Below are 26,866 nucleotides of genomic sequence, written 5' to 3'. Positions count from 1 at the left end.
CAGCATTATGGACACACACTGCTAGGCTCAGGAGCAAGCATGCACCAGTGCCCCACAGCAAGCGGCTTGCTATGGGGGCACTCGGAGAAGAGGAGGAGACAGGAGCACTAACGGGGGACCCAAGAAAAGGAGGAAACCATTACATTGAGCAAATATGTATAATGTTTTTTTTTTCTGTTTAATGTACCTTTATATCACTTTAACTTCAAGTAGTGCTCGGGAAGGGGAATTGTGCAACAGTTCATCCTTGTCATTTCGGGCTCCATATACAGGTACGTGACAAGGACTGTGGGATGACACAATGACCAGAAATTAATTGTTTGCTGTATAAAGATTAAACATAACCAGAATCTGTGGATCAATGAATCAGCATACTTGTCCCAGCATGTGATGAGTCATCCCTCTGATCACAATGTTCAATGCCAGCTCCTGAGCCCTTCAACACACCTAGCTTACCCACCCCCTCTCCCAGTCTAAGCGCTGCTGTACAAAGCATACCTCCAAACTTGGGAGATGGGAACGTGGGGAAACATATTAACAAAAGTATGTAGGCATATGATACACCCCCCCCTGCCACACCCCCTTAAAGGAGAATTATACATATAAAAAAAATGATTAGTTGAACCCACAAGTGCTTTTTAACACTACTATTCCTTTATACTGGCTATTGAAATTTACAAATGCAGCAAATTAGAAATTGTATGAAAAAGTGTAGCACTGGGAAACACTTTTTGAAAGATAAAAAGTGCATTTTATATACAACTATATAGATCAGACCAAAATGAGGGACAAATGAGGAAAGAGGGACAGATGGACTTTATTCCAAGTCAGGAAAAGTGCCTCAAAATCAGGGACAGTCGGGAGCTATGACAGAGGACTACAGGAAGGTTATACCAATTCAAATCCACCTACTTACCCTGATTGCAATTCAAATACATTCCCTTTTTTTCCATCTGTCTTGATTTTAGCCTTAAAACCAACCTTCTCCTTCCTTCCCACTTTCTTCCACGTCTACCCTCCTCCACGTCTACCCTCCTCCTATCTAGTAATTCAAAACTTTTACTTTTAATTTTTATAAAGATATCATTTTTTTACACTTCTTGGATATTCACCTATGTAGGAATGATATATTTATTGCCTGCTGCATCCTGGAATACCCACATCATAAATCCCAGGAGGCCTTAGGGTACTTTATGGCCCATTTGCCGCATCACTGGGGGCTGTTTAGTGGGGTTTCTTGCAGCTGGCCCCCTGAGAGAGAGAGAGAGAGAGAGAGAGAGAGAGGGGAGGGGGTGAGAGAGAGAGAGAGAGGAAGGGTACAAGAGAGGGGAGATGGGGGGGGGGGGGTGAGAGAGAGGCATAAAGCGGGTGGGAGAGTGAGAGAGGAGGTGAGAGAGAAAGAGAGGGTAAGAGAGAGAGGAGGTGAGAGAGGTAAAGAGGGTGAGAGTAAGAGAGGGTGAGTGAGAGAGAGAGAGAGGGAGTGAGAGAGGAGGTGAGGTGAGAGAGGTAGGGAGGGTGAGAGAGAGAGGGAGGGAGGGGGTGAGAGAGATAAAGAGGGTGTGTGAGTGAGGGAGGGGGTGAGAGAGATAGAGAGGGTGAGAAAAGATAGAGAGGTGAGAGAGAGAGAGGGAGGGAGGAGGTGAGAGAGATAGAGAGGGTGAGAGAGAGAGGGGAGGGAGGGGGTGAGAGCGATAGAGAGGGTGAGAGAAAGAGGAGGTGAGAGATACAGAGGGTGAGAGAGAAAGAAAAAGAGAGAGAGAGAGGAGGGGTGAGAGAGATAGAGAGGAAGTGAGAGAGATATAGAGGATGAGAGAGAGAGGGAGGGAGGGGGTCAAAGAGAATGACAGAGGGAGGGGGTGAGAGAGAGAGAGAGAGAGAGAGAGAGGGTGAGAGAGAGAGAGAGACAGTGAGAGAGATAGAGAGGAGGTGAGAGAGATATAGAGGGGGGAGGGAGGGTGAGAGAGAGGGAGGGTGTGAGAGAGATAGAGAGGGAGGAGGTGAGAGAGATATAGAGGGTGAGAGAGAGAGGGGGGAGGGAGGGGTTGAGAGAGAGAGAGAGAGAGAGAGGGAGGGAGGGGGTGAGAGAGAGAGAGAGGGAGGGAGGGGGTGAGAGAGAGGCAGGGGGTGAGAGAGATAGAGAGGGTGAGAGAGGGGGGGGTGAGAGAGAGAGAGAGAGAGAGAAGGAGAGAGAGAGAGAGAGGAGAGAGAGAGAGAGAGAAAGAGAGAGAGAGGGGTGAGAGAGAGGGAGGGGTGAGAGAGAGAGAAGGTGAGAGCGAGAGAGAGTGAGAGAGGGAGGAGGTGAAAGAGATAGAGAGAGAGAGGGGAGGAGGTGAGAGAGATAGAGAGGGAGAGAGAGAGAGAGAGAGAGAGAGGGAGGGGGTGAGAGAGATAGAGAGGGTGAGAGAGAGAGAGAGAGAGAGAGAGGGAGGGGGTGAGAGAGATAGAGAGGGTGAGAGAGTGAGAGAGAGAGGGAGGGGGTGAGAGATAGAGAGGGAGAGAGAGAGAGAGGGAGGGGGTGAGAGAGATAGAGAGGGAGAGAGAGGTGAGAAGAGGTGATAGAGATAGAGAGGGAGGGATGAGAGAGGGAGGAGATGTGGGGCTGCCCTACACGCGATGCATGGAAAATGATGTGAATGGAGCCTTACACTTACCAACCATGTAACAGTAGTACTATGACAGACCCTTCCCCACCACTCTGCTAATCTCTGCTTCTTTATCCCTGCACCCAAACCCCCTTATCTCTAATTAACTACACATACCTCTGCTCATCTTTGAACCCCAGCCCCCCTGCACACCCCCCTTTTGGTAATGTTTGCCCTCCAAATTGTAATCCCTTCTCTGTTTACCTCTGGACCAGTGACGGCTGGTGCTCCATGGGCCGGGGGGGGGGGGGGGGAAGCTGCAGACGGGCCACACCATAACCTCCCCCCCCAGACCACACCAGGTCGCTCGCACACCATACCGTCTCAGGACCCGCTTCCTGATTGGCTGGGGGAAAGATCCGTGTGATATTAGCGAATATTATTTCACTATTGTCACACAACTGGGTGGGCTCAGGGCGCAGTGCTCTACACCCCGAGCCCACCCTTTTTTGAAGCCTATTAGAGCCTCTGGCTCTAATCACGTGCTTAAAAAAGAAAAACCTCATTGGAATCCATGCGTCCGGTGCCCTGCATGTAGATTAGGCTGCAGCTCCAATAGCCCCTATGTTATTCCAGCCCTGCCTATGGCATTGCCAAAGTCAAGCTTCTGGTAAAGACTTGATCTGCTGTAACCTATGAGGAAAAGTGGCCACACAAACATTATTATTATACAGGATTTATATAGCGCCAACAGTTTACGCAACACATGCAACTTTTTCCTTCCTTTTTGGCGGAGTGCTTCTTTAGCCTCCAGAAGCAGCCATTACACAATAGGCAGGCGGCATGTCCTCAGGTCCTAAGAAGACCCCAGCTGAGATCACAGGCGTGACGCGTCCATGTAAAGTGAAGGAATTACTTTCTTCCGTGTATATAAATATCCACGCTACAAATAATTCATCGGCGATCCACACGCACGGCTGGGCTGATGGCGAAGAAGTGGGAAAAGGGGATGAAATATTGAGAAGGCCTTGTCGCTTCTCATTAGGCTTGAAGACCCCATGAGCGCTCTTTGTACCGGGATAGCGGTGGGATAACGCGGGGAACGGCCATCCCCGGAGGCACTCCGAGCCATTAGCAAAGAAACACAAATATGTGTCTCTTCTAAGTGTTAGGAGGCTGTTAAAGCTAAACGGCGTCCTGTTTCACACCTCTGCGCCTCCCTTCCATGGACCTCCATCGGCTTTGTACACCAGGCCAGCGCGTCTTCCAAATCTCGGCCTAGGCCTGGCTTCAAGCAGAACTATTTATATATTACATAGTGCCTACAATTTACACAGCGCTTTACATACCGTACATTTACATTCCTCTCTGCTTCCAAGGAGCTTGCAATCTAATGCCCCTATTTCACATACTAGGACCACTAGTAATGGCGGCGATCTGCGATTTTTTGCGGGACTGCGACAAAGATACTGACATTTTTGGGGGTACCAGTGACATTATTACAGTAATCAGTGCTAAGAATATGCACTGTTACTGTAAAAATGACACTGGCAGGGAAGGGGTTAACAGTATGGGTGATCAAGGGGTTAAATGTGTCCCTAGGGTCGTGATTCTAACTGTGGGGGGGGGGGGCGTGGCTTGCAAAGTCATCACAGAGACATGCAATCCTATATAGCAGGATCACATGACATCTGTGATCACTTCAGGGAGAAGTACGGATGGCTGTGTTTACATCAGCCGTCCGTCCTTCTCTGTCAGCGGCGGGAGATCGCGAGTGGCCGGCGGCCAATCGGAGCCGCCTGCCACATGCACTAGCTTCCCCGCTGACGAGCAGGAGCGGGAGCTCCTCCCAGGCGAGCGCCGTACATGTACAGGACTTTGCCTGGGAGAGCCAGAGTGGCGCCGTACATATGCGGCCTGCGTTCGGCAAGTGGTTAACTACTTGACCAGCAGAAGATTTACCCCCCTTTCATGACCAGGCCATTTTTTGCGATACGGCACTACATCACTTTAACTGACAATTGCGCTGTCATGCAAAACTGTACCCAAAAAATTTGATTTGTTTTTTTTTCCCCTGCGTATTTTTATTTATTTATTATAAAAAAAAAAAAGTCAGACAATTGTGAAAATAAAAAATGTTTTAATTTCTGCTATAAAATATTTGTATTCTGCTACATATTTTTGGTGAAAAAAAAATCCCAATAAGCGTATATTGATTGGTTTGCACGAAAGTCATAGCATCTACAAACTATGGGATATTTCTATATTTTTACTGGTAATGGCGGTGATCAGTGACTTATAGCAAGACTGCGATATTGCGGCAGACATTCTGACACTGACACTTTGTGAGGAACAGTAACAGTAATACAGTGATCAGTGCTAAAAATATGCACTGTCACTGTCTCTAATATCACTAGCTGGGAAGGGGTTAACATCAGGGGCGATCAAAGGGTTAACTGTGAGCCTAGCCAGTGTTTTCCTTTACTGTGTGAGGGGCTTTTACTAGGGGAAGAAATGGAATTTACTCCCTCCTTTGCAGGAACACAAACGTCTTCCCTTTCCCCCTGTCTTGTTTGCATTGGCAGATCGCAGATCTGTCTCTGCCTAAAGATCGACGGGTGCCGGGGGACATCGGGTACCTGGCACCCGCCTATTGGCTTCCACTGTATGTAATCACCCAGAAGTGTTTATATATGTGGGTATAAATACTATAGGGCAGACATTAACCACTTGCCGACCACCGCAAGTACATATACTGCGGCGGTCAGCCCCCCCCCCCCCCTGGGCAAACTGACGTATGGGTACGTCACTCACCTGCGAGCCAACAGGGGGCGAGCGCGTGCCACCGGAGGCGCGCTCCCGCTCGTTCACTGCCATCCCAGCGCGAATGACCGGCGGCTCCCATGTCCGCCGGTCACCTGTGATCTCCTGCTGGAGAGGAAGAAAGGCAGGCGGCTGATGTAAACAAAGCCGTCTGTCATTCTCCCTGGTGTAACCGCAGAGATCATATGATCCTGCTATGTAGGATCGTATGTCTCTGTGGTTACATCAAAAGCCACGCCCCTTTACAGTTAGAAGCACGCCCCTAGGGACACACTTAACCCCTGGATGTCTAATAAAGTTAACCCCTTTCCTGCCAGTGTCATTTTTACAGTAACAGTGCATATGTATAGCACTGATTACTGTAGTAATGTCACTGGTACCCCCCAAAAGTGTCAAAAATGTCAGTCAAGGGTCCGATCTGTCCGCCGCAATGTCGCAGTCCCGCAAAAAAAAAAAAAATCGCAGATCACCGCCATTACTAGAAAAAAAAAAAAAAACAATAAAAATAACTTAAATCCTTCCCGTAGTTAGTAAACGCAATAACTTTTGCGCAAACCAATCAAAATACGCTTATTGCGATTTTTTTTTTACCACAAATATGTAGCAGAAAACAAATTGGCCTAAAATGTTAAAAAATTTTGATTTTTACATTTTTTTTTGCGGGGAATTTCATATAAAAGAATGTGAAAAATATAATTTTTTTTAAATTGTCGCGTTTTTTTGTTTATAGCGGAAAAAGTAAAAATCGCACAGGTGATCAAATACCACCAAAAGAAAGCTCTGTTTGTGGGGAAAAAAGGACGTCAATTTCATTTGGGTAAAGCGTCGCACGGCCGCGCAATTGTCCCTTAAATTCACGCAGTGCCGAATAGCAAAATAGGCCCTGGTCTTTGAGCAGCCAAATCCTCCGGGGCTTAAGTGGTTAAACAGGAGCCACTTATCCTACCAGCATGTCTTTGTGTTGGAGGAACCTGGAGTACCTGGAGGAAACCCTCGCAGGCACAGAGAGAACATGCAAACTCCATGCAGATAGAGCCCTGGCCAGAATTCGAACCGAAGACCCTGGTGCTAAAAGACAAAAGTGCTACCCACTGATCAGCTCTCAGCTGCCGCCTCTTACAACAAAGTTACACTGTTGCAGTCTGATGACTGAGGGAGAAGAGACTGAAGAATTGCTTCCTCCTGTCAACATTCATACAAACTCCACGCAGATAAGGGGGAATTTACTAAAAATGGAGCGTGAAAAATCTGGCCAGTTGACACCAGAGAAATGCAGTCCGGATGCGTTCCAGGTGCTTTTCTGCATGCACGTTTTTGATGCGTTTCAGTGCATTTTTGATGCAGTCTTATGCTTTTTTTCTCTTCTTTTTTCTTAACCTTAACCTCCCTGGCGGTATGATTGTTTCCGATTTTAGGTGCTGAAAGCAGTACCATTATTGTGCATGTAATTCTTGTGAATGAGCAGCCCAAACCAACTATTCACAAATATTTTTTTTTTTTACTGTGCGTTCTTCTTTATAACATCTCGGGTATGATAAAGTTTGAAACACAAAATCATAAATTATAATATAATAAATAACTATAAATAAGTTAAAGTATATATATATATAAAAAGTACAATAAAACTGCAGGCAAGGTCACTGGGGGGCAAACTAATGTCAATTTATTTTATTTAGTAATGTACTCCTTTTTTTTTTTTTTTTTTAAGTCCGTGGTGTGTGAAACACACTCAAAAGACTTACACCCGGTGCATAAAAAAGTGCACACACGCAAACCGTGAGACACACAAAAAGTGCACAAGGTGTACACATAGCCCTCCTCCGAAGAGGAAGGGCCTTTACCCTGATCCCCCAGGGCGCAAGGCTCCTGACAGGGACTGAGGTACTCACTATGGCCTGCCCAGCCGAAGCCAGGCAGACCCCGTTCTCCAGGGGGACTGCCGAAACAGCCCACACCAAGTACTTGGTGGGGCTCCCCCGAAGGGAGACGCCATGAGAGAGGGCAAACTCAGCCAGAAGGCCGTATCCACCCCCTCCCAAGACGTTCAGGGCAGGCCCGAGGACCTACGCCATACTTGTCGTGCAAAGTGATCAACCAAAAGGGACAAACGTGACACACAACAAAGAAAAAAGAGTGGGGAAAAGGGAAGTGGAGAAGTGCTGGGTAGTGTCAAAGTGCAAGATCTTGACAGGCCCCCCAGCCAGGAATAAAAAATTCCTCTGGTGCTGGCCAAAGGGCCGGTCTCAAGAGGCAGGTGCGGAAAAAGTGTGATATGGTGCAGTGACCAAGGTGCCAAAAACTCATAAGTGAACTGCGCCTCACCAATGAGAATTACAGCACCCCTGGGCTGCCACCCCAGGGGCACGCACACCACAGGCTTTTTCCAGTCCCGGCCCTTCAGCCAGACCAGTGCAGCCTATCCTTACCAGCCGACATCGGAACATGGACAGCTTGGGGAGAGCCTACCTTCCACTGGGGACAGGCCTTTTGCAAGGCCAGATCAAAACCCAGGAGAGAAAGCCCTCCCATCGCCATCCCGTTCCTCAGCCAATTACATCCAGGAGCAATAGCACCGGCCACCCAGTCAGACCGGCTTTCTTGCTCCCTTCAAACTGGTTAGAACAGTTCAACCCATTCAAATCAGAAGGTGGCGGTCCCCACATGCTTTCCCGGATTATCTACTCCCCATACCCCAAGAACGTCTGGGCGCTCCGGGTTTTGGTCATACCGGTACTAGCTGAGGTCCATACCAACTGATAAGAACAGATACTACACTTGATCTTAGCCAAAAGGCCAAGAAGCGATGTACCCCTTTTTTTTTTTAGCCCGTAGCGTGTGAATCACACTCAAAAAGACTTAACACCCGGTGCATAAAAAGTGCACACACGCAAACGTGAGAAACACAAAAACTGCACAGGGTGTGCGAATGGTCTGGCCTCCGAAGAGGTTGGACCTATACCTTGATCCCCCGGGGCGCAAGACTCCTGACAGGGACTGAGGTACTTCCTATGGTTTGCCTGGCCGAGACCTGGCAAACCCCGTTCTCCAGGGGGACTGCCGAAACAGTCCACCCCAAGTACTGGGTGGGGCTCCCCCGAAAGGAGACCCCATGAGAGAGGGCGAACTAAGCCAGAAGGCCATGTCCACCCCCTTCCAAGACTTTCAAGGTAGGCCCAGAGACCCACACCGTACTCATCGTGCAGGAAGAGAAGAGTGAAAGTGAAGTGACACACTACAAAGAAAAATACACACAAACAAAAAGGTGGGGAAGGGGAAGTGGAGAGGTGAATTAGTGCCTAAGTGTAAAATACAAAGGCAGGCCTTCCGGCCGGAATAAAACTTCCTCTGGTCGAAGCCAAAAGGCCTAGCCCAAGAGGCAGGTGCTGAAAAAGTGTGTAGGTGCAGTGACCATGGTGCCGAAAAACTCAAGGCGAGCTGCCCCTCACCAGTGAGAATTAAGGCACCCCTGGGCTGCCACCCCAGGGGCACATACACTACGGGCCTTTTCTATCTCGGCCCAAAGGCCAGACCGAGTGTATCCCTATCCCATCAGGAGGCATCAGAACTTTAGACAGCTTGGGGTGAGCCTGCCTTCAACTGGGGACAAGCCTTTTGCAAGGCCAGATTCAACCCAGGAGGAAAGGCTCCCCCACCGCCATCCGCTATTCCTTACCAATCACATCCAGGAGCAGTACTAACCAGTCGGACAAGTTGGTTTTCTCGCTCCCTTCAAACTGATAGGGGCAGACTCATTCAAATCAGAAGGCAATGGACCCATCCGGCTTTCTCTGGTGTGGCTTACTTCCCGGTCCTCCAGTTACGCCCAGAGCGCCCCGGTTCATTTCGGCCCCCACCGATACTAACCATCAGGTTCCATACCAACTGATAAGAACAGATACTACACTTGATCTTAGCCAAAGCAAGCCATGCGATGTACCCCTGGGCTAGATAATGCTGGACGTCCTCCATCCAGACAATGAGTCAGGGCTCTATGGGACTTGCTACAGCTTCTAATGCACATTGTGGGAAGCTCACAGTGTGCAGTGAAATTAGAAGAAGCCATTTCAGTACAGGAGAGGAGCCGGTACAGCTGTGCAAGACTGAAGGGAAGGCCGGAGTTATTGGCCGCTGCGTGTCAGAAAAGAACAGTGAAAGAGGAAAAATCCAGCGCAGTCTTCCCTTCACCGCAATAGAAGAGTTTATTGTAGCCACAGAACAGACCTGGCAGCGAAATGTGGATGTTTCTAATTTGCAAGAAAGCGTGTCAAAAAGTGCGGTCACGCCCGAGATCTGACACCTCTCAAGCACGGGGCTCCAATTCACGGAACATTTAACTAAACAATCTTGCATCATCTTCTTCATAATGGGAAGAGATTCCTTCCAGGGGCTGGGCGGTGAGGAGACAGGAAGAGCGTTGGATCTCATCTTCACAAGCCAGGAACAAGGGAGACTTCTGTGCTGTCAGCAGGGACCAATCAGATTCCAACTTAGCGGGGTAAGGGGGACCTAAATGGTAAACCTAGGTCTACTTTAACCACTTCAGGTCTGGAAAGTTTTACCTCCTTCATGACCAGGCCATTTTCTGCTGTTTAGCACTGAGCTACTTTAACTGGTGATTGTGCGGTCATGCAACACTGTACATAATTTTGTATCAGAGGCGTAACTAGAACCTTCAGGGCCCCGGTGCAAGAAACCATGACGGGCCCCCCAGACCCCTGGCCGGGGCCCTTTCCTTCAAACCTGGGGCTCTTCACATTGATCCTGGAACCCTTTACTCTTGTTGCGGGGCCCTTTATTACAGTGCCGCAGCCGAACCCTTTCACAAGTGCTGCAGTGGACCCCCTTCCTGCCATCTTGGGGCCTCCCCACGGTGGTGGAATGCCAGGGCCCGGTCGCAAGTGTGACCTTTGCAATCCTGGAAGTTCACCCACTGGTGTCAGTAGTTTTTATTTTTTGGTATCTAATTGCGTTATTTTTTATCATTTTATTATTTTGTTGAATGGAAATGTTCGCAACAAAGTTGCGGAAAGGGGATTCCGGGCTACAATTCCTCACCGCTTCCCAGTATCTTCTACAGACCTGTAGAGACACAAAAGTTATATAAAATATACCTTTCGTGAAGGTCTGTACGGACAGGGTCTCCGCCTTGCTGAACCCCTGCTCGAGGATCATTTTCTTGCCGAAGATTTCCGGGGTCATGTCGGGGATTCTTCCGTCCACCTCCTTCAGCTGCAGCACCACTGTCTGCCTCATCCAGGGTTCCAGGGTAGGAAGCCCGTCTGCGGACCTGGTTGGCCTTGCTGAGCCCGACTGGCTAACGGCCGCCGGGGTGGGGGTGGAGGTTGAAGCGACTTCTCCCGGAGTCTTGGCAGAAGTGGCGGGGACGTGCTTTCTCTTCCCGGTGCTCTTCCCCATGACGGATGAGTTCGTCGGTAGTCGCTTCAGGCAAACTTCGGCGGCTTCCTTCTTATTCCTCGGCGTCTTCACTCTTTCGCAGCCTTTAAAAAGGCCCTTGTGCGCCTACTGCCCGAAGGTAGTAGCGCAGAGTGGGGGGGGAGGAGGGAAGATCGCAGTCTCGTTCCTTGTGGGGGCTAAGCCTCAAGCCCAATAGCAGCAAGTAGGTGAAGCCGAATTTAATCGACGATCCTACAAGGCCGAGCAGAGGGTACCCCACAAGGACCAAATGGCTTGGATAGATACAAGTGTTTCTCAACGTCCTAGCCGTAAAGCAGAGACACCCCTAAGGGCTAAAGTCGATACTACACTTGATCTTAGCCAAAAGGCCGTGGTCCGCATTTGGAAAGGGTCCTCTGCATCTTTGGCTCTGAATCAGGTGTGGATTCAGACAGAAATTCGGACCCGATTCGCACCTAATCAGTGATCAGGCACCGGACCCCATGCTGTGAGCCACGGCCCAGCATATGTGAATTCAGATTTAATGTTGATAATTTCTGTACGTTCATGCCTTTGAGAGGTAAGTGGTTGAATTTGTCTGACCAGCTAGTCTATCTTTTTTAACCCTTTAAATGATGATTCCTATTCATGTTCTCCACCATCACAGCAGAATGCTTACCTATACCCAGGGATTTATTTCAGCTGGAACTTGGTGTAACTAAATTCCCCCACCTCTGTCTGGATCAGGCCCTCTGCTGCCTGCTCACCACTATCACTTGTAAACAGAGAAGTCCAGCTTCTCCCAGCTTGTCTCCCAACTGCTCCCACAGATCTGATCTCCTAAACAGACAAGGGAGATGCAGGTGCAGAGCAAATCCCGACTCCTCCACTTGATGATCTCCCTGCAAATGAGAGAGGCAGAGCCACCTACAGTGTGCAGGGAAGTACCAGAGCCGGCTGGGTGCTTCAGTTTAATATAGCAACACATGTAAGACATGTGGAAGATAGTGGAGCTTTTAAGGATGGAGGGAGGAAAAAGATTGGGCAGTGGAAGGGTGGTTGCATGCAGAGGTCAGAGTTGAAGAGGGGTGAAAGTGAGATGTGGATGGGGGATGCAGAGGTAAGCAGCTATGGAATAGGCCTGAACTCTGCACTCTGTATGCAGTGCACCCCTGAACTCTGCTGTTTGTTTGCAGTGCACCCCTGAACTCTGCTCTCTGTATGCAGTGCACCCCTGATCTCTGCTCTCTGTTTTCAGTGCACCCCTGAACTCTGCTCTCTGTATGCAGTGCACCCCTGAACTCTGCTCTCTGTTTGCAGCACACCCCGAACTCTGCACTGTGTACGTAGCACACCCCCGAACTCTGCACTGTGTACATAGCACACCTCCAAACTCTGCACGTAGAACACCCCGGAACTCTGCACTCTTTGTGTAACATCCTCCTCCCACCAAAGTCTTCACTCTTGTGTACGTAATGCCCTCTTGGTATTAACTTGTTTGGCTGCACTTCTCCTGTGGATCACAGGAGTGCAGGAGCTGCATTTCTGTGACCTGTTTTCAGCAGACAGCGGGCTGAAGCCCACTGTCAGGTGACATCATAGAGGCGGGCAATATTGTCAAGATCCGCCCACAACCCTGGACCGGCACCTGGCTCAGCCTCTCAGCGAGCCGTTCCCACCCCCTCAGCGCTCCAGTGAGGGGGGGGGGCAGAGCAGAGAGCCGGTGACTAAAAGTCACAGCTCTCAGCTCATGGAACTCTGAGAACCGAGCAACCAGTAGTCTTTGATCACTCGGTTCGGGTCTTAGAGCCAGCTGGGGACAGATGCAGCATCCACCTAGGTATCATTGTTGAAAAAAAAAATTGTCAACTTCTCTTTTAATATAAATTGCCAACCAGCACATTATTTGGTTGAAATCTGAAATATGCAGACATGGTCAAGAGATTCTGCTGATTCAACCGGGCTTTTATTTCAGTCTGTGACCCCATCAGGGAGATTTTCCCTTACTTCCTGTCTCTGCAACTGTACAAAAATTGTGGTCAGCAGCTGTCATGGGACAGAAAAGCACCAGAGTAGTATTGCCTATAAGTCAAAGCAGTCAGGAGCCCAGTGCCTGGTTGAAAGGACTGCCATGAGAGGGGGACAGCCAGTATGCATGCAGGGGGCCCGGGTGTGCCATGAGGAATTGGGGTCCCTGGGTGTGCCATGGGGGATTGGGGTCCCCAAGTGTGACACAGAGGAACATCAGGGTCCCCAGGTGCGACATGGAGGAACATCAGGGTCCCCAACTGTGACATGGAAAAACATCAGGGTCTGATATAGAGGAACATTGGGGTCACTGAGTATGACAGCATGACATGGAGGAACACGAGGGTCCCTAGGTGTGACATGGAGGAACATCAGGATCAGTGGGTACGACAGCATGACATAGAGGTATATTGGGGTCCAAGGATGTGACATGGAAAAACATCAAAGTCCCTGGGTAGGACACGGAGGAACATTAGGGTCCCCGGGTGTGACATGGAGGAATATGGGGGGTCACTGGGTATAAAAGCATAACATGGAGGAACCATCGGATCAGGGTCACTGGGTATGACATAGAGGAGTTTTTAACCCCTTCCCTTTTTTTTTGGGGGGGGGGGGGCGCAAGTAGCTGGTCTTGCCTAGGGTGTAAAATAGTCTAGCACCGGCCCTGCCTGAAGAATGGACAACTTTTACCCCTGATATGCGTTGGTTGTACTCTTTCTTACTATCACTATCAATAAAGTCTGGAATTTAATGTTTAACACGTACCACTTATAACTCAAGACGCTCCTCGCCGCACACACACCAAACCTTCAAGTCTGAGGAACCAGCAACCTGCATGGTACCTCCAGGATTCGAGGAGCCCAGGACGCTCATGAGATCCCAACCACAAGCAGTCAGATAGCTGGACATTTGATTCAGCACCAAAAACACACCCAGATTTCAGTCCAGCGTTGCCACAAATCCAAATACTTCCTTCACTTTGTGTGTTAAGTGACTGTACAATTGTGCGCTGATTGCGAGATTCACATAATTGGACAAAGAATGCTTTGAAGTGAGTGAAATCATTTGAAAACGTTGTAATTAGCCATCCATACATTCATAGAGATATACAGGGCCTGCTCATTCACGGGCTGAAGGGAAGATATTGCAGCCACTATGAGCTGGAGGGAACAAGCGTAGCCAGGTGCTTGACATTCATTTAGAAGATGTGCAATTATCAGACCTTTCATCATTTATCAGCCCAAGATCTGACCATTTACAGCATTATTGGAACTTGTAAAGAAAACTGCCCCGTCCCTCCTGACCTGAAACCTGCCCAGCAGCAGTTTTTCATGACGCATTTTACAGTCTGCCTTATGACATGGTGCTGGTTATTAGTAGGGGGTCAAGGTTAACCTGGGGGGGTTAAAGAGTAAATAAGGGAACGACCTGAGCGTCTGCCTTGGCTCTTATCTTCTCTCAGACATCTTTGCTTCTGTGTGCCATGATGTAAGAACCAGATACATCAGTGTCAGATCAGAGGGGTATAGAGAGAGAGGAGCTCTTCAAAGACTGTGGATGAAGATGAGCCATCAGACAGGAATGGGGAGCCGCAGGCCATTCGTCTGAGTCACATCATTGGCGGAGGAATTTCGACAAGATGGCTGTGCAGATGTCAACCCGACAAGGAGGCCCGGTCATGCTCGGGTATAAAACATTCCTTGGTATTAGAATTTTAAATTGGGAAATTGGGAACTATAAAAGACTGGGGAAACGGTAGGGTAATGCATTTTAATCCTTTCATGGGCAGGGGTCATTGGTGCATGCATGCCCAGAACAATTTTTTTAGTAGCTGTTTGGTAATCGGATGCTACCTATAAATACCTAAATGCAGGGCTTTTTTTCTCAGAGAATAGGTGAAGGAACTCTCCCCTTCTAAGCCCCTCCCCCCCTGTGTCTGCCCCCGTACCCACCTCTGAGCGCCATCCCTTGATTCCACCCTCTACCCTCCTCTCAGTACTGTCCCAGGTATCATTTTGTGGTGCTAAGTAATTTGTATGGATTTTTTTCTGGTCTAATATCAAGAAAAGCAGTAAAATAGATCCCCCCAGCAAAAAGTAGACCCCACTCCAGCAACAATAGATCCCTCACACAATAATAGACCCCCCCCCAACCACAATGGACCCCACCCCAGCAACAATAAACCAACAACAGCAACAATAGACCCTACCCCAGCAACAATAGTTCCCCCAAATAGCAACAATTGACCCCCCACAACAAACAACCAAGAAACAAAAGACCGACCCCAGCAACACTAGACCCTCCCAGCAGCAACAACAGATCTCCAAGCAGCTAGCATCAATAGACCCTGCAGCAGCAACAACAGATCTCCAAGCAGCTAGCGTCAATAGAACCTCCAGCAGTAACAACAGATCCCCTAGCACAGGGATTCCCAAACTACGGCCCTGCAGTTGTTCAGGAACTACAATTCCCATCATGCCTAGTCATGTATGTGAATGTCAGAGCTTTACAATGCCTCATGGGATGTGTAGTTCTGCAACAGCTGCAGGGCCGTAGTTTGGGAATCCCTGCCCTAGCAGAAACAACAGATTTCCAAGCAGCCAGTAACAATATACCTCTACCTCAACAGGAGATCCCTACTAGCAACATAAACCCCCCACCTCCCCAGCAATAATAGATCCACCACCAGCAAAATTAGACCCTCACACAAAAACAAGTCCCCACAAGTGACAACCGATCCCCCAGCAGCCAGCATTAATAGACCCTCCAGCACACCCCTCACCCCTCACCCCTCACCATTACATACATTCAGTGTTAGAGGTGCCGGAACTGCGTTCCCCCGCGTTCCTGCTAAAAAAAAGCCCTGCCTAAATTGCATTTAGGACTCTGTAAGGTCTCTGTAATTTGTCCACCTCCTGAGCGTTACTCAGGCTCGGAATTCTATTTAGAAATGGTTACCCCAAGCATCACTTTTACATAATAGCTTGACAGCAATACAAACATCAAGGACAAACCAGCCATGGGAAGAAGCAGTTGATGCGTTTCACGAACGAATTTCGCTTACTCATAACTGAATTATGAGTAACTCATAACTTATGAGTAAGCGAAATTTGTTCGTGAAACGCGTCAACTGCTTCTTCCCATGCCTGGTTTGTCCATGATGTTTGTATTGCTGTCAAGACATGGTTTTATACAATAAAGTATATTTTTCACCTTAAGGCTACATTCACATGTGGGCGTAGCGGATCACGGGCAGAATCACCATATCAGATATTCACCAATCCTCCCTTCATTCTGCCTTGGTGTTAACCTTGAGCGTTACTCAGGCTCAGGGTATTATGTAAAAGTGATACTGAAACAAGCAGGTAATGCTGCTCAGGTGAAAGCTGTCCCACCCTCAGCAGTTGGGTGCACGTCCAGTCCGCGGTCCGAGCAAAACATCCAAGCAAAGAGAAAGGTTTGACCTCACTCCAACACCGAGGCTACGTTCACATGTGGGCGTAGCGGATTACGGGCAGAATCACCGCGATTCTGCCTGCGATCCGGAATCATTGCAAATCGCGGGACGCCTGTGCGATGCCCGTGATTTGCAATGGCACCCCAAACGCTGTGCGATGTTGCCGCGATTTCCGCCTGCCGAATCGCGGTAACATCGTGCAAACAGAATCGCGGGACGCATGACGCATAAAAGCAGCTCCTGTACCTTTTTGGGAGTCATGCGTCCCGCGATTCTGTTTGTGCGATGTTACCGCGATTTGGCAGGCGGAAATCGCGGAAACATCGCACAGCATTTGGGGTGCCATTGCAAATCACGGGCAACGCACAGGCGTCCAGCGATTTGCAATGATTCCGGATTGTGGGCAGAATCGCGGTGATTCTGCCCGTGATCCGCTATGCCCACATGTGAACGTAGCCTCGGTGTTGGAGTGAGGTCAAACCTTTCACTTTGCTTGGATGTTTTGCCCGGACCGCGGATCGGACGTGCACCCAACTGCTGAGGGTGGGACAGCTTTCACCTGAGTGGCATTACCTGCTTGTTTCAGTATCACTTTTACATGATACCCTGAGCCTGAGTAACGCTCAAGGTTAACACCAAGGCAGAGTGCAGGGAGGATTGGTGAATATCTGATCCTTCCACCTTTTGTGAACCCAGAAGTGCTCTGCTATGAGCACCTCCAAGTTCGCAGCTATCAGATAATGCCTGCTGGTGGCCATGGCTAACTGATCCCTGATGTCTCTGTAAAGAGGGCCTGTCAGGTAAAATCTACTATCACATAGGGGTTTATGGTCTCCTCTAGGATAGTAATAAAGTAAAGACAAAAAAAATACATACAATAAAAAAAGATGGGGCAGGTTTGCTTACCAACAAACTTCATGTGATCACCATGTCATAGCTGTCATGATTTTCATAGCTGTATGTCAGACAGATCTGTAGGTTTCTCCCATGTGTGACTGTTTGTATACCAGGTAGCACAGTCAGCATCCTTTCTCAACAGTTGAAAAAAAGTCAGTTAACCCAACCATGAGATTACTTTGTGTTCCATGACTCATCATTGATCTGAACAAATCTGCCAATCCGCACCGAGAAGGAACAAAAACACACTACAGCAGTTTAGCATTACTAAGCAGGAAGGAGTCTACATAGGTGAGGACTAAAGCTTGGTACACACTATTTGTTTTTTTCTGTCAGCTCTAGTTGGAGCCGTTGTACTAACAATCCGACGTTAGTACAGCGATCTTCCCCGCTGAGTTATTGCATTCTGACAGGGAGACAGCCCCCCCCCCCCCCCCCGCCAGAACACTCTGACCAGTGCTCTCTGACATTGGTGGAGAGCGATGATCGGGAGCCAGTTGGCTGCTGGTTTTCCAGCATGCTTGTCTGATGGAACCCAACCAAATGGCCGTCTTCTTTTGGACCGAATGTCTTACAGACAGGCCAAATGTGGACCGGTTTTTATTAAACCGGCCGATGTTCTTCCAACATTTGGTCCGTATGTATGGGGCTTATAGGCCAGTGTTGATGGGTTTCAATATGCAAATGCAACATGCTTTTGACATCAGTTTGAGATGTTTCTGAAGGTAGTTCGTTGACCAGCATTTGACCTGCACCGAACCTACATTAGACCTGCAACAAACCTACATTTGACCTGTACCAAACCTACATTTGACCTGAACCAAACCTACATTTGACCTGAACCAAACCTACATTTGTCCTCTACCTAACTTACATTTGACCTGCACCAAACCTACATTTTACATTTGACCTGCTTCAGTTGTTTTTGCATTCCAACAGACTTGAATGGGGAGAAAGAAGTCCTAAGTAAGATTGACAAACTCTACATAAAAGCAGGGGTATTAAAACTTTAGCACATATTATCTGTGGCCTTTACCAGTGTTGCCAGTTTGCCAGTGCTGATGGGTTTCAATATGCAAATGCAACATGCTTTTGACATCAGTTTGAGATGTTTCTGAAGGTACAGTTCACCAGCATTTGACCTGCACCGAACCTACATTTGACCTGCACCAAACCCACATTTGACCTTCACCAAACCTACCTTTGACCTGCACCAAACCTACATTTGACCTTCACCAAACCTACCTTTGACCTGCACCAAACCTACATTTGACCTTCATCAAACCTACATTTGACCTGCACCAAACCTACATTTGACCTTCACCAAACCTACATTTGACCTGCACCAAATCTACATCTGTCCTCTACCTAACTTACATTTGACCTGCACCAAACCTACATTTTACATTTGACCTGCTTCAGTTGTTTTTGCATTCCAACAGACTTGAATGGGGAGACAGAAGTCCTAAGTAAGATTGACAAACTCTACATAAAAGCAGGGGTATTAAAACTTTAGCACATATTATCTGTGGCCTTTACCGGTGTTGCCAGTTTGCCAGTGTTGATTGGTTTCAATATGCAAATGCAACATGCTTTTGACATCAGTTTGAGATGTTTCTGAAGGTACAGTTCACCAGCATTTGACCTGCACCGAACCTACATTTGACCTGCACCAAACCTACCTTTGACCTGCACCAAACCTACATTTTACCTGCACCAAACCTACATTTGACCTTCATCAAACCTACATTTGACCTTCACCAAACCTACATTTGACCTGCACCTAACTTACATTTGACCTGCACCAAACCTACATTTTACATTTGACCTGCTTCAGTTGTTTTTGTATTCCCACAGACTTGTATGGGGAGACAGAAGTCCTAAGTATGATTGGTGAACTCTACATACAAGCAGGGGTATTAAAACTTTAGCACGTATTATCTGTGGCCTTTACTGTATCACACATCAATGAGTTCGTTTATGTTACACTTTCATAATCGCTATAATATATATCTTTTTTTAATTTGAAGGCCCTTTAGTAGGACCCCCACCATGCTCACCTCTGCTGAAAACCGCACTCTCATAAGGAATCTTGTTCTTGGTTTCCAGACTGGAACAGTTCCAACGGTGGTCCCTAAACTGGTGCTGGCACTCGTGGATGGCAATTTGGATCCCCTGAATGGCGGAGGCTGTGACATCGGGGTTCCGCATGCAGACTTCCATCTGGCGCCGGGTCAGTCCAGGTAATGTCAAGCACACGGTGTTGGCATTAAGTACCGGTTCTGGAGGTATCTTCAGTCCTAGAATTTCATTTGTCAGGGACCTGTATGGTGCAAAAAAGAAAAACACAATAAGGATTTATCATTCTTACCATCAAGCCAACATGTTCTATAGCAGTGATGGCAAACCTTGGTACCCCAGATGTTTTGGAACTACATTCCCCATGATGCTCCGCTACACTGCAGAGTGAATGAGCATTATGGGAAATGTAGTTCCAAAACATCTAGGGTACAAAGGTTCGCCATCACTGTTCTATAGCAATTCAGCCACGTCAGCTCTTGCACGCCCCCCCAATAAACCAGAGCAATTGCTACATTTCAGCTATAGAGGACTATCGTTTCTGCATTAACTTTGTTGTTACTTAACATAATAAATTAGTACATATATATATATATATATATATTTATTTATTTATTTATTTTTTTAGAACACGCAAGCTCTCCATTTGGTTAGATTGTCTTGCAAAAAGTATTTAGTTTTTTATGCACTTCACAAACAAACAAAAAAAAATATATATTTATTTTATCAAATTTTAAAATATATAGTTAGTGTAGATAAAATATACATTTTATTTTATAATTTTCCCTCTCTAAATCAACACTACAAGTATGATTCTGCTACAAAGCATTACATTTTTTTTACAAGTGAAATAACGTTTTTATCACAATTTTGTGGTGTTTTTATTGCATCACTAAAATGCTTAACAAAATAAATAAAAGAAATTTAACTTTTTTAAAAAAAAAAAAAAAAAGAAGCAGGAAATAACAATATTAGTTAAGGGAAGAAGAAGTTAATTAGGGCTGGTAGGGTAAACTAATGGTATGCAAGGGATTGAATATGAACAGATTTTATTTTAAAAAAAAATTAACTTGTCAGGTTGCTTTAACTGACAACAAATGCAAATCAAAGCTCATCCCTTTGATCTGCAGATGAATAGATGAATGATGCGAGTACAAAATGAACGTTTTCTTGTCTTCCTTGCAGAATCTTAAAAGTGTTTACAAACATGTTTGCATTTTTTTTTTTAAATAAAATAAAGTTTTTATTTAAATTTCGTGGTGTTTTTAATGCAACACTAAAATGCCTTAAGTGGGGTACACACTAGTAGAAAATCTGCCAAAAATTCCCGTCCGAGGTAAAATCGTACGATTTTCGCCTAGTGTGTACACAACTTTCAGCACCCGATGCCGACATTTTCAATGGAAAAAAAACAGAGGGACAAACACCAAAACTTTTATCGTCCGTCCCCAGCAAGACCAATTTCCATTTAATGTGTATGCAGTACGTCCGTGAAAAATCAGATACGAAAGACCGCGCATGATCTGAAATTGCTGACGACCCGGAAGTCTGGGAACAAACGTCCCAAAAAATAAAAAAATAAAATCGGACGAGAAATTTTGTGAACATTATGCACTGTCAACTAAAAACAGTTATGACCGCTGAGCAAGAGAGAGAAAAATCTGAGGATATTTTGTCCGATTCTTGTCAAGTGTGCCTTAAGGCTCCTTTAACCACTTAAGCCCCGGAAGATTTTACCCCCTTCCTGACCAGGGGGTATTTTGCAATTCGGCACTGCGTGAATTTAACGGACAATTGCGCGGTCGTGCGACGCTGTATCTAAACGAATTTGACGTCCTTTTTTTCCCACAAACAGAGCTTTCTTTTGGTGGTATTTGATCACCTGTGCGTTTTTTTGATCATGTGTTATAAAACCAAAAAAAGAGCATCAATTTTGCAAAAATAACAATATTTTTCACATTTTTTTTATATGAAATTCCCCCAAAAAAATGTAAAAATCAAAATTTTTTAACATCTTCGGCCGATTTGTTTTATGCTACATATGTTTGGTAAAAAAAATCGCAAAAAGCGTATTTTGATTGGTTTGCGCAAAAGTTATCGCGTTTACTAACAAAGGGAAAGATTTTTGTCATTTTTGGTGGGGTTTTTTTTAACGCGTAATGGCGGCGATCTGCGATTTTTTTTGCGGTACTGTGACATTGCGGCGGACAGATCGGACCCTTGACTGACATTTTTGACACTTTTGGGGTTACCAGTGACATTACTGCAGTAATCAGTGCTATACATATGCACTGTTACTGCAAAAATGACACTGGCAGGGAAGTACCCCTACGTCACTCTGCCTGGCCGGGGCTGACCGCTGCAGTATATAGTCGTGCGGCGGTCGGCAACCGGTTAACATTATTGCATCTCTAAGTTGCACGATTTCCAATGTGACTTTAGAGCTCGACCTTGGTGTGACTTTTGGTTCAACTGACTTTACATTCTCTGGACCAAAGTCGTATGAAAAGTTGGAACAAAGTAGTGCAGGAACCTTTTCTGAAGTCGCAGCTGACTACTGTAGTGTCAGTAGGAACGGCTCTCATAGAAATACATTAAATTGCACATTGTCCTGCAACTTGGTGTTTCATTAATCAGATACCAAGTCGCAGAAGTGTGAAAGCAGCCTAGTGAACAGAATTAATTAAAATATATATTAGAAAAAAAAAAAAACAGGAAATAATCATAGTTAAGTAAAAGAAGGAATTCATTAGGGCTGATAGGGCAAACTAGGGGGGCGGGGCAAAGCAGAGAGCCGGTGTCTGACAGCCATGGCTCTCTGCTCAGGAAGCCCTGAGAACCAAGCGATCAGTGGTGTTTGATCACTCGGTTCTCAGTCTTAGAGCCAGTGGGGGACAGATACAGCATGGGACTAATACTGCATCTAACTAGGTAAGTAGGATTCTTAAAAAGAAAAAGAAAATACTTCTCTTTTAACTTTGGTGAAAGGTGCACAGTTTGTTTTTATCTACATACACCCCTTAACTGCAAAGGTTGTTTTTTTTTTTTGTAAAGGTGGACTAACCCTTGAAGCGTCACTCTACATAACTCTCCTTCACTCTTCCCCCACCAGCTATCTAAAAACTTATGTAGAGGGGTGGTGGGACAGAGGAGCTGGGGCAGCACAGACAGGTGATTACACACTTCTAGAAGAGGAGAGGGCTACGACATGCAAAGAGGGAGGGGGCTGTGCTAGGAGCACCACTTGTCCTGAAGTAGTCACACTTTCAAAAACACGTTACAACTGAAAAAAAAAAAAAAAAAAAATCATTAATGGAAAGGAAAAGAAAGAAAAGAATTTCAAATACTTGATTTTTCTGTCTTTTTACCTAAAATTTTTTTAATTAGTTGCGGCGCATTGGTTCAGCTATTACGGGGTTAAAACACATAGTGAGGAGGTGTCACATTGCCTCCATGCTGCCTGTCAAATGCCTTCTGAAAACCTATCTGAGTGTAGATCTTTTTTCAGAGGCGTGGTGATTTAGACACAAGTCTGTATTTAACGTTACTCCATATGAAGCCCTTGATTGACAGGTGGCTCATACATGTCACCTGAGAGTATTATCTGGCATAAAGACTAGCACCTGGCTGCGGGAATTGAGGCATTGTATACCAGTCACTGTAACAAATGAGAGATGAATAGGGTGAGGTCACTGCCAACCGCCGTCCGCAGTCACCTGGGAGGTATTCCGTGTCATTCCTGCATTTCTACCTGTCCCTTCCTGACATTTTACAGACATCCTCACCTTTTATCTACAAGAGCCTTGAGCTACGAAGCTCTCCGGGTCTGCCTGGGCCCCATTATAATAATTATGCCTCTCTCTCTAGGCTGGAGGATGAGCGCTGCACGGCGGGATGAGATAGCGCAGGTGCCAGGAATTACAGCGCTAATATGCCCTCCGGACACCCACTCTAATGGTCTATTTCAAACACTTCCCGGCCTGTTTGTTGCAAACTATCCTGTAAAAAGCAAAAAACAAAAAAAACAAAAAAAAAAAAAAATGGTGTATAATTTCCAATAACCCCCAATAAATGGTGTATAATTTCCAATAACCCCCAATAAATGGTGTATAATTTTCAATAACCCCCAATAAATGATGTATCATTTCCAATAACCCCCCAATAAATAGTGTATCATTTCCAATAACCCCCCAATAAATAGTGTATCATTTCCAATAACCCCCAATAAATGATGTATCATTTCCAATAACCCCCCAATAAATGATGCATTATTTCCAATAACCCCCAATAAATAGTGTATTATTTCCAATAACCCCCCAATAAATAGTGTATCATTTCCAATAACCCCCAATAAATGGTGTATCATTTCCAATAACCCCCAATAAATGATGCATTATTTCCAATAACCTCCAATAAATGGTGTATTATTTCCAATAACCTCCAATAAATGATGCATTATTTCCAATAACCCCCCAATAAATGGTGTATCATTTCCAATAACCCCCCAATAAATAGTGTATAATTTCCAATAAACCCCAATAAATGGTGTATCATTTCCAATAACCTCTCAATAAATAGTGTATCATTTCCAATAACCCCCAATAAATGGTGTATCATTTCCAATAACCCCCCAATAAATGGTGTATCATTTTCAATAACCCCCAATAAATGGTGTATAGTTTCCAATAACCCCCAATAAATGGTGTATTATTTCCAATAACCCCCCAATAAATAGTGTATCATTTCCAATAACCCCCAATAAATAGTGTATAGTTTCCAATAACCCCCAAATAAATGGTTTATCATTTCCAATAACCCCCCAATAAATATTGTATCATTTCCAATAACCCCCAATAAATGGTGTATCATTTCCAATAACCCCCAATAAAAGATGCATTATTTCCAATAACCTCCAATAAATGGTGTATTATTTCCAATAACCCCCAAATAAATGGTGTATCATTTCCAATAACCCCCCAATAAATGGTGTATTATTTCCAATAACCCTCAATAAATGGTTTATTATTTCCAATAACCCCTTCCCCCAATAAATGGTGCATCATTTCCGAAAACTCCCCAATAAATGGTGTATCATTTCCAATAACCCCCAATAGATGATGCATTTCCAATAACCTCCAATAAATGGTGTATTATTTCAAATAACCTCCAATAAATGGTGTATTATTTCCAATAACCCCCCAATAAATGGTGTATCATTTCCAATAACCCCCAATAAATGGTATATTATTTCCAATAACCCCCCAATAAATAGTGTATCATTTCCAATAACCCCCAATAAATAGTGTATCATTTCCAATAACCCCCAAATAAATGGTGTATCAATTCCAATAACCCCCCAATAAATAGTGTATCATTTCCAATAACCCCAATAAATGGTGTATCATTTCCAATAACCCCCCAATAAAAGATGCATTATTTCCAATAACCCCAATAAATGGTGTATCATTTCCAATAACCCTCAATAAATGGTGTATTATTTTCAATAACCCCTTTCCCCAATAAATGGTGTATAACTTCCAATAACCCCCAATAAATGGTGTATTATTTCCAATAACCCCCAATAAATGGTGTATAATTTCCGAAAACTCCCCAATAAATGGTGTATTATTTCCAATAACCCCCAATAAATGGTGTATCATTTCCAATAACCCCCAATAGATGATGCATTATTTCCAATAATCTCCAATAAATAGTGTATCATTTCCAATAACCCCCCAATAAATAGTGTATCATTTCCAATAACCCCCAATAAATGGTATATTATTTCCAATAATCCCCCCAAAAATAGTGTACCATTTCCAATAACCCCCCAATAAATAATGTATCATTTCCAATAAACCCCAATAAATGGTGTATCATTTCCAATAACCCCCCAATAAAAGATGCATTATTTCCAATAACCCCCAATAAATGGTGTATTATTTCCAATAACCCCCAATAAATGGTGTATCATTTCCAATAACCCCCAATAGATGGTGTATCATTTCCAATAACCTCCAATAAATGGTGTATCATTTCCAATAACCCCCCAATAAATGATGCATTATTTCCAATAACCCCCCCAATAAATGGTGTATTACGTATTTCCAATAACCCCCCCTCAATAAATAATGTATTATTTCCAATAACCCCCCCCCCCAATAAATGGTGTATTACGTATTTCCAATAACCCCCCCCCCCCCCCCAATAAATGGTGTATCATTTCCAAAACAGCCCAGAAGCTGTTTAGCAGGGAATGCGGCGTCGCACTGGAAGTGACGAGCGGGGCCGGTGCCGTCTCATTGATTCCTGGGAGCGATGACGTTCAGCTCCCAGGAATCATTGCAAGCCCGGAAGTGACGGCGTGGGCCGCGGCCGCCGAGGGAGGAAGTGGAAGATAGGTGAGTATTTCTTTCTACAATTACAAGGTAAGTAAAAAAAAAAAAAAAAAATCCTAACTATCCATTTCTGTTTCAGGTGAGGAAAAGCAAGCGGAATGGCCACAAAATCGGTTATGTCGATTTTGTGGCCGGAACTCTGCTTTAAGTTGCAGATATACGATTGGTTATTATTGGAAAACATGGGGAATGACTTGTCATGCGACTTTGTCCAAAGATGCATGACAAGTCCCACAAGTGTGAATGCAGCCTGATTGGTTACCATGCACAGCTGCCCCAGATTTTCCACTCTTTAGCTTTAGTAAAGCAACCCCATTGTGACACCTAGGGTGATTCTGGGACAGGAAGTGAGGGAAAATGTCATAATGGGGACACAAATCACAGTAGAAGCCTCATTTTTTTTAAAATCATTTTTGCACTTTCCAAAACGTAGAAAACTTTCTCATAATGAATGTCCTCAAATAAATTGTATAAATAAATCATAGAAGGTTTGAGCACCTGCAATGGTGTAAGGAAAGGAGTGCCTGACCTGAAATTGTCTTTTCCTCGGCACCTGACCCCCCCATAGCTGTAACATGTGTCTCCTCACTTTTAAGGGTGCTTGGCACCTTTGTGCTCCCTCTTCCTGCCTCCCCCAGGCCACTTTATTGTATTCATGGACCTAAGATCAAAGCCTAGGCCATGTCCCAGCAGATGAAACGAGAATCCAGCCAGAAATAGCCGGTGATCCCTCCACGTCCTGCGTCCCCCTGATCAAAGCCGAGGCCTCTCATACATTTCCTGCCTGCAATTTATTCCCTGACATATTTTATTTACTCCCAGGCTTCCCCTCTGAAGAGGCTGCAAGTTCACATTTTGCAGAGCCAATTTCCATTCGCTGGAGCGGCGCATGGAGGAGAAGGGGGGGGGGGGGGCTGCGGTCTACAACACGGAGGATGAAAGTGGGGCGTGGTTTTGTGGTTGGCGGGCTCGCCTTTAAAGTGGGCAGAATTTTCACGGGTGACACCGCGTTCCTTCCTGACCTGATGCAAAAACCCCAACCTGTGCTTAACCCTTTCCTGTTGACTCCTGTCTACAGGACTATTCACACCTCTTTTGTTTCATTGCCATTTAACCCACTTTAGCTCCGGAAGATTTACCCTTCATCACCAGGTCATTTTTTTGCAATTCGGCACTACGTTACTTTAACTGACAATTGCGCGGTAGTG

General features: G+C 45.7%; 1 protein-coding gene across 1 annotated transcript in view; it reads right to left on the bottom strand.

Moving 5' to 3' along the window:
- WNT10A (Wnt family member 10A) overlaps nt 1–26,866 on the bottom strand; it is a 109,896-nt gene that overhangs the window by 33,928 nt on the left and 49,102 nt on the right. Inside the window, exon 2 of the mRNA XM_082260107.1 lies at nt 19,242–19,504. Coding sequence (XP_082116233.1) covers nt 19,242–19,504 — 263 coding nt within the window. The remainder of the gene's footprint in view (nt 1–19,241; nt 19,505–26,866) is intronic.

Source organism: Pelophylax lessonae (assembly GCF_965119305.1).
Source record: "Pelophylax lessonae genome assembly, chromosome: 6".
Taxonomy (NCBI): domain Eukaryota; kingdom Metazoa; phylum Chordata; class Amphibia; order Anura; family Ranidae; genus Pelophylax; species Pelophylax lessonae.
This window is presented reverse-complemented; position numbering and strand designations above follow the sequence as displayed.